This window comes from Rosa rugosa, chromosome 1 (genome assembly GCF_958449725.1).
Source record: "Rosa rugosa chromosome 1, drRosRugo1.1, whole genome shotgun sequence".
Classification (NCBI taxonomy): Eukaryota; Viridiplantae; Streptophyta; class Magnoliopsida; order Rosales; family Rosaceae; genus Rosa; species Rosa rugosa.
Genome location: NC_084820.1, coordinates 63,267,763 through 63,276,322, shown reverse-complemented (window position 1 = coordinate 63,276,322; position 8,560 = coordinate 63,267,763). Strand labels below are relative to the sequence as shown.

The window sequence follows — 8,560 nt, the reverse complement described above, 5'->3', positions numbered from 1 at the left end:
TTCTGAGAATAAGTGGCTGAAAAGCAAAGCAGCTGAATGTTTGGTAAACTGATTTTTTAGTGCTGTCAGTGGCAAAAGCAGTGGCAAAGTATTTGGTAAACTCAAAACTGGCTTGTGCTTTTTGTTTGTAGAATGGCTAATTTGGACATGAAATCATTTTTTGCCCTAATTATTTAGTAATATAAAATAGTTAAAGTTCTATTTTTATGGTTAGTTTAATATTTTTATGTACATATAGATTATTCTTTGTTTTTTTTTTTGAGAAGACATATAGATTATTCTTAACCATTAGTTTTTATAAATTATGGTGACCATATAATTAATATTAGACAATTTTAAAAATTATTAAAGTAATTAGACTATGCTTTTTTGGTTATGAGGGAGCATGTTCCATCCTAAAAAGCATGTATTAAACTCTATAGCATTTTGCAAAAACCTTTCCAAAGTCAACAAAATATTATTTCCTGTTGATCAAAAAATAGAATCCAATCATCATGTTCCATCTCAACATTTCATGAGTTTCTACATAAAGATTAGAATGAAACTAACGAAATTCCTTGTATTCATAAGAAATCCTAGGGGCAGCTTGACATACATTACTGCACAATAGTCTTCCCTCCTACCATCCCTATAAATTAGAGTGCTTGTTTTGAACAAAAAAGGAAATCAAGATTTGGTATAGAGTCTGCACTTTCAATTTTTACGATAACATGAATATCTGCATTACAACCTGCAAGAAATACACAACTCAATTTAGGAGTCAATAACATATAGAAGAGCCAAGAAGAAATTAACTGAAAATGGATAAGAGATTGAAAATAAGAATCAACTCTGTTGTGTATAGAACTCATAGAAATACCTTTGAGATAATCTTTCAACTCATGAACCACCGCAGCACTTTTTACAAATGAGACAGCATAGAAATCAACTCCATTGTCCACTCCAAACTTGATATCTTCCCAGTCTTTTTCTGTAGAAGAGACCGATAGAGAAGGCCATAATTGAATATTTCAGTTGGCTAACAAGATGAAAGATGTTCTGTTGACTGGATCGGAAAAAGCACTTCATCAAAATTGGATAAAATGGTTCTTAATAAGGAAAAATCAGAGTTGGTTTTGGGTAGTTTTCTGGTAAAATAACAAACTCAGTACGTCAAATATAAGACATATATACACGTAAGTACAGATTTATTCTCTTGTCAGATAACGGCATGCTATGATGTCAGACTCACAATTTGGAATAGATCAGGTACTTATTTGCCTAAACAATGTCCCAGCTACTTTAGGTTAACAAACACCAGCACACTAAAAGAACTAGTCTAACTCTATAGTCTGGCTTTTCCCATCAAAGTTGATCACAGAAATAAATCAATACATTCTTCAATCTCATCCCAATGACAGAGTTCTAGAATCCACCAAACCACATGCACAAAACAAGGGCATTCAATCTCTTATACGAAATTACTCAAAAGAGTCAACATTTAACTTTCCATATTTCTAAAACTTCAGCAACATGCATGCTTACAACAAGACCATATCAACTTAGATGACATGCAAACCAAATTAACTCATCTACCAATTTAGCACCCACAAGATACTACTTACCATCAACCAGAACTATGTCTCCAACCTCCACATCATTCACAAAGTCATCATAGTTTACACTAACGGTATCTTTTGTGCTAACTCCTCTTCTAATTGTAAAGTTAAACTCTTGTCCCTCTGTAAGCAGAATTGGTTGTGGTACATCTCCACTCCTAACCTCAGGACCCTACATGAAGAACAAAAAATCATATAACAACTATAACCTCACCCCTGGCAACTGTCTCACCAAACTCGTAACCTTCCAATTTTGGAGCCATGTTTCTTATACACATTAATGCATTGAACAATGCCCACAACACCCAAAAAAGCAAAGATATATCATATATGGGGGACAGGCGCAATGACAATACAGACCTTAAACTAAAATCATTAGACATATAGGTCTTAAAAGTTTAATTATGACTTTCCAATTGCAATACCCTACCTTTCAATTCTGAAGCCAAGCTTTCTGTACAACGTAGAAAATGATACACATCCATGCATTAAATATTGCCAATAAAACCACAAAGGCAGACATATAGCATGTACTGGGGACAAGCACAACAACAACATAGATGTTATTTGAACATCATCAGACATTTATTGGTTGTTACTGCTGATCTTGAAGGTTTAATATGAATTTCCAATTGCAATAGGTTTCCTTATGGCCTTCCATTTTCATTTTCTCAATGGTAAATGAAAACTGTTGGTTTGGAATTTTATCAACATTTTTCTGTTATTTGCTCTTAACTAACGAGTGCTGCATATTGGTGATGTGCATTGTATATGTCCATCGTGATAGAAATGTTACAAACTTATACAAAGCGCCTATGATAATCTAAAGGACAACACAAACTTGATGTAAAAAATTAAAAGTAAACTATAAATACATGTTGAAGAATACATAAATCACAGTGCAGACTATATATGCATCATGAACAAAACTCAAAGAAATTGAAACCTGGATAAGACTAAGGTCACCAACCTTCTATAGTGCTGAAGACTTTTGCCTAGAGCAGAGGATGAAGTCAAAAAATCAAGCTGTTACCAGAGGATGTGAAGCTTACCTATAAAATGAAAATTACGATTAAGAGAACTAATCATGTCACAGTTCAAATCAAACTAACTGAAAAAGATAAATAGAAATAGAATCAACATCATCGTCATCGTCATCCTCCTAATGTAGTAGCTGGCTCAAACCAGAAGGAGAGGAGCCAAACACTACATACAAAGGAAATTCAATTTCAATTTCAATCTTCAAATCACTGATTTCATTGTCAAATAAACCGGATCTAAAACTGATAAGACGCAAACTAGAAGAAGAGGAGCCAAACACCGTGTAAAAATAAAAAAGCAAGTTAACTAAGTTCAATTTCAGGCTTCAATTTCAATTTCAGGTTTCAATTTCAAATACTTATTTGAATGCCTAGTTTGAATCTAGGAATCGAAATATCAAACAAGCATGAAGAAGAAAAGCTGCAGTGTTTGAGAGAAGAGGAAAATCAAATCTATACCTCCAGTTTTGTGTGAAGCTGTGCTTTGATTCTTCAGAAAATGCAGTAGGTCAGATTTGAAGAAGAACGAGAATGAATTCAGGGAGAGAGAGAGAGAGTGAAGCTTAGGACGTTATCGTTTCTCCGATTCTCTCTCTCTAATGGCGGACCGACTCTGTGGTTTTGAAATTTGGTACCAAATATATATACTTGTCTGGGGTAGCGTTGGGTTTGGGTCGGGGCGATTCGCCCATTTCAGATTGGGCTTTTTTGGTAAACAAATTTACAAATTTGCCCTGACAATAAAAAAACCCATTTGCGCTGCCGCATCACGATCGGCATTTGGTCTTTGGGTTCCGCGGTCTTGAAGAGACCGGAAATCGAAGGCAATGGGGTTAAGGACATGCTGGGATCAGTTCCGTTCTCAATTGGAGAAACTAGGGGTGGGCGCGGTGCGGTTCGATTCGGTTTAAGGCCCAAACCGCAACCAAACTGCTTTTTTCGATTGGCCTATATATCAAACCGCAACCGCATTACAAAAGGGATGAACCGATTATTTCGGTTACACCATTTTTCGGTGTTGTGCGGGTCGGTTTCGATTTGGACCGATTTATTAATTTCAACTAGAAAGAGAGGGCCAAAATCATGCTTATTTTTACCTAACTGTTTCAATAAGGTATAAATAAATTTTGAATGCATTTAGAGTCCGCACAAATTGGCAAATGTCATCCAAATATCAAGCAACTTGCAGAAAGATCATATTTGAACACTTAACAAACCCATATATATATATATATATATATATATATATATATATATATATATATATATATATCAATGATCAAGCAAACATAGCAACTTATTACAAACTGAAAACCTAAATAAAAATGGATTTCTTATATAGTTAAAACCAACATTTCCATCAATAGAGAAATAATAAACAAATAAAATGTAATTAAAACAAATTCGGTGCGGGTCGGTTTAAATCGGGCTGTTTATGACCTGAAACCGCAACCGAACCGCTTTTATGCGGTTCGGTGCGGTGTGACCATGAAACGACACCGTTTTAGTTCGGTGCGGTTACCGAACCGCTTTTTCGGTGCGATTCGGGTCGGTAACCGCATTTTCAGTACAAAGTGCCCACCCCTAGGAGAAACCCTAAAACTAGAAATGGAGCATCAGAGAGGAGGAGGCTATGAGTGAGAGGGAAGCTGTCGAGTTGTAAATTTTGGAGAAAATCTTGAGATGGAGGTGTAATGCTGTGTGCGATTTTCAGAAGGACCTATATATGTTTGTTTTTTTTGGTCTGATCCCTAGTTCCCTACCACCTAAGGGCATCTCCAATAGAATACTTATTTTAAAAAAAAATTGAAATGCCTGAACAAAATCGGATAAGAATAAAGATAGAGTCCCATTCTACATGTCAATATCGACAACAATGAAATTTATAGTAAGAGGAAAATCCGTCGACTTTAGAAATTGTGAGGGTTCAAATCCCTCTATCCCCAAAAAGACCTGGTTGCCTCCCTAATTATTTATCTTCTCATTTTATTTTGTTAATTAGTGACTCAAAATTGGTTATGGTTCGCAATGATTCTCACTCTACTATTTCACAAACCGATCCGAGCGGAATTTTTTTTTCTTATCACATCATAAGCCTTGTGTGTGATATATATGATACGTGTACAAATGCAAATGAGCATCTTTGAATAATGTATTAAATTAAAATAATTAACAATCCATATCATTATTAATGAAGTTTCTTCTTGATCAAAAAAAAAAAAAAACAATCCATATCATTATTTGTATTATTTGTACGGAAAATTCTACAATGTGTTAACGTATGACATGCATACAATTGCCTTAAAAGTGGTAAAATGAATCCTCAAAATAATAATATTAGTCCTCAAAGTGGTAACATAAGTCCTTAAAGTGGTAAATTTTCTTAGTTACCACATGAGTCCTCAAAATAATAATATTAGTCCTCAAAGTGGTAACATGAGTCCTTAAAGTGATAAATTTTCTTAGTTTACCGTATGAGTCCTCAAAATAATAATATTAGTCCTCAAAGTGGTAACATGAGTCCTTAAAGTGGTAAAAATAGTTGATGTATGAGAAATGTTAACATACCATAGCTTTACCCTATTTGTACTGTATTGAAACTTACAAGGTTTTCTTTTTGAAGATACAAGAAATTCTACCAGGGCCTGGATAATATTTTGGAATATCTTTTCATTTTTTAATTGACATAGACCCAAGTCCTATATTAAAATAAAATGAGGATGATGCGTCGTGAATGGTCGGGATAGCTCAGCTGGTAGAGCAGAGGACTGAAAATCCTTGTGTCACCAGTTCAAATCTGGTTCCTGGCACATGAGTAATTTGTATGGGTATATATTCTACAAATTAATTGATATGGGTCGACATACATATTCAGTATTCTAGTTATAGATCATGATACATACTTATCCATCTAAGTGTCGGAGCTATACCCCTTACTAATTTAATTAAGTTTTATGTATATAAAGCAGGCAAAAGAAACGATGGGTATTGTGTATTAAAGTATACAAAGGAAACGAACTCCATTTTGTTTCCTCTTACTTTTTTTTATTTGTTTGTGTCTCAACCAATAAAAAAAAATGTTACTACTTCATACATATTCCAAATGGTGAATTACAATTGCTTAGTTGAAAGACCAAAAAATAGAGTCTAGCGTCTAGGGGAGGTGAAGGGCGGGAATAGCCAAGATTGATCTCAGATACAGTACAAATAGAATATGACCCTCTTTCATTTCCTTATATTTTTCATATTCTATTTCTTTATTTCCTCCTATGTTACTTTCTAGAGCCTTTCTAAGTGATGTGCGCGGTACATAGTTCATGATGTGGAACTCTTTTAATTTCATCATATTGGCTCGGCTCATCCGAAAAAGTATCTTCAAAATTTGAGAATTTCAATGAACCCTCTAATTCTTTTATTTATTTATTTAGCCCACCTAATGAATGAAACGTCAATTACTCTGTTTGATCTATAAGAGAACGTCCAAATATTCTTTTAATATCTGGAGTTGTAGAAGTGAATATTTGTTTCTGATTATTCAATGAGCATCTTGTATTTCATAAAAATTGGGGGCAATATAATCCTTACGTAAAGGCCAGCCTATCCAACTTTCAGGCATTAAGATACGTTTCAGGCGTGGATGATTATCATAAAAGATTCCATGTAAGATCATATTGAACTAGATATATAAAGCTGGTATGCACACGAGTTGCAGCAGCAGCAGACAAAGAGAATGGAGCTAAGTTATTGGGATTTAATAAAACATTGGTGATTTAATTGAGTTGTAAAATCATTAATAAACACTTGATTAAAGCCATCTGATTTGAATTTAAATATTCAAGTTATGCATTGATTAGGATAAGGGCTTGTCTGAATAGATAAGAAGTTATGAGCAGTTTCCTTGATAGAAGGAACTGCTGTAAACTGCAAAACTGTTATAAAACTGTTTATCAGATTTGTTGATTCCCCTGCAAGAACATAAACGTTTCTCTATAAATACATTCCCATCAATGCAAAGAGAACTTATCGTATGGATCTTGGAGAAGGAATGGACAACACCAACCAAACTAGTCATTTACTTGAACTCTATATCTAATCCTAGTCTGACATAGAAATATGTTTTAGTTTATATACTTGTTCTGCATATTAGTTGCAGTAGGCTAAGTTTTAATTTAACAATTGGTATCAGAGCATCTATGCTTAGACTAAGATTGATATATCTATGATTATGAGATTACATGAATGCTATACATGCTTATATGATTGTATTGATCAGGTTATTTTTAAAATTTGCAATATTAATATGATAAAGCCTGTATGCATAATTAAAATCTGTTAGAATAAATGTTGTGTAATTTCATTGAAGTTCATATGCTACCACAGTAGTCATGAATAGATTGACATGTTAAAGTTTATGAAATGTCATATAAGGAACCAATGTTGTTATACTGTATGCTATCAAAGTAGTCACAGTAAAAGAGCATTATAGTTTTCTGCAAGAAAACATTAATCAAGATAACATCATTTGAATTGTTATATGCTTCCAAAGAAGTCATTTCAATTAAATCAGAATGATGATATGTGTATATGTAAGAAAGAACTTTTAGTTGTCTTTTGAGATTGTATATCACAAATGATATCACTCTTATTTTGACAAATGTTTATCTTAAATATATACGCTGTGTGAAATGCAAATTATCAATTGCAATTGGGAAATTATATTGAGTCAATGGTATATAGATACCATACTGAATACATCAATACATATTGCAGCACTGCATTTTCCAATGAGCATCAATAACATTGAACTGCTCAATGGATCAAACTACAAGAAATGGAAGGGAGACATTGAATTGAACCTGGGAATTCTGGACTTTGATCATGTGCTAAGGGAGGATCCACCACAGGAGCCAGCTGCTAATGCAAGCAAGGAGACTAAGGACAAGTACCTGCAGTGGCATAGGCATAATAGAATGGCCTTGATCTGCATGAAGAAAAGCATGACAGATGCAGTGAAGGGAGGAATTGCAGATTCTGAAAATGCAAGGGTGTTTTTCAACTCCATTGCAGATAAGTACAAGGTGTCTGACAAAGCTGAGACTGGAAATTTGATGAATAAACTTATCAAGATGAGGTTCAATGGACAAGGAAGCATCAGGGAGTACATTATGCAAGGGATAGACACTGCTGGAAAGTTGAAAGGCCTAAATGTGACAGTTGAAGATACTTTCTTGGTGTATCTGCTACTTAACTCATTGCCAGACCAATACAGCCATCTCAAGAGTCTCTACAACACTCAGAAGGAAAAATGGAGTCTTGATGAACTCATCTCCATATGTGTACAGGAGGAGACTGAAGTACTCAAGATGACCATAAACTACATGGGAAACCCAATGAATTACTTGGGAAAACCCAAATTTAAGAAAAATTCTGGAAAATACTTCAAGGGAAGTTCATCTAAGAACCCTGTGAAATCTGACTTCACCAAGGGTAAATCTCTCAATGCATCGCCAAGTCAAGTGAAATGCTTCTTTTGCAAGAAAGTTGGACATTTCAAGAAGGACTGTGATGGCTTCAAGAATTGGCTGAATAAGAAAGGTAACTTTTTACTCAAATCTGTTTTCTCTGTTGAGTCAAATGGTTTTGAAACTGACAATTCTTGGTGGTTTGATACTGGTTCACCTATTCACATTGTGAACTCATTGTAGGGATTATCCAGAATAACAATCCCAAGAAGGAATGAGACTAAAGTATGTACTGCAAGTGGACAAAAAGTAGAAGTTCAAGCTGTAGGAATTGTCAAGTTATTGTTTAGGAATAAATTTGTGTTAGAACTATCTAATGTGTATTGTATTCCAGAAATAAAGAGAAACCTAGTATCTGGTTCTCAATTTGTAAAAGATGGTGATTTTAGCTTTTCAAGTA

General features: G+C 34.3%; 1 protein-coding gene, 1 long non-coding RNA gene and 1 other non-coding gene across 4 annotated transcripts; 2 read left to right on the top strand and 1 right to left on the bottom strand.

Moving 5' to 3' along the window:
* Nucleotides 1–284: 284 nt before the first annotated feature.
* Nucleotides 285–3,264, bottom strand: LOC133744319 (uncharacterized). 2 transcript variants are annotated; one of them, XR_009863412.1, is made up of 5 exons: nt 3,098–3,264; nt 2,569–2,650; nt 1,605–1,770; nt 860–970; nt 285–730 (listed from the first exon to the last, which is right to left on the bottom strand). It is a non-coding gene; the product is annotated as an uncharacterized LOC133744319 (long non-coding RNA). The 2 variants fall into 2 exon arrangements; XR_009863411.1 differs by having other exon boundaries at nt 286–730; nt 860–1,045.
* Nucleotides 3,265–5,375: 2,111 nt separating this feature from the next.
* Nucleotides 5,376–5,448, top strand: TRNAF-GAA (transfer RNA phenylalanine (anticodon GAA)). The gene has a single exon. It is a non-coding gene; the product is annotated as a tRNA-Phe (tRNA).
* A 1,974-nt stretch (nt 5,449–7,422) lies between these two features.
* LOC133732665 (uncharacterized) lies at nt 7,423–8,005 on the top strand. The gene is made up of 2 exons (XM_062160246.1): nt 7,423–7,871; nt 7,981–8,005. Exons 1-2 carry the CDS (start codon nt 7,423–7,425, stop codon nt 8,003–8,005), a joined length of 474 nt encoding a protein of 157 aa, XP_062016230.1.
* The last annotated feature ends 555 nt before the right edge of the window (nt 8,006–8,560 follow it).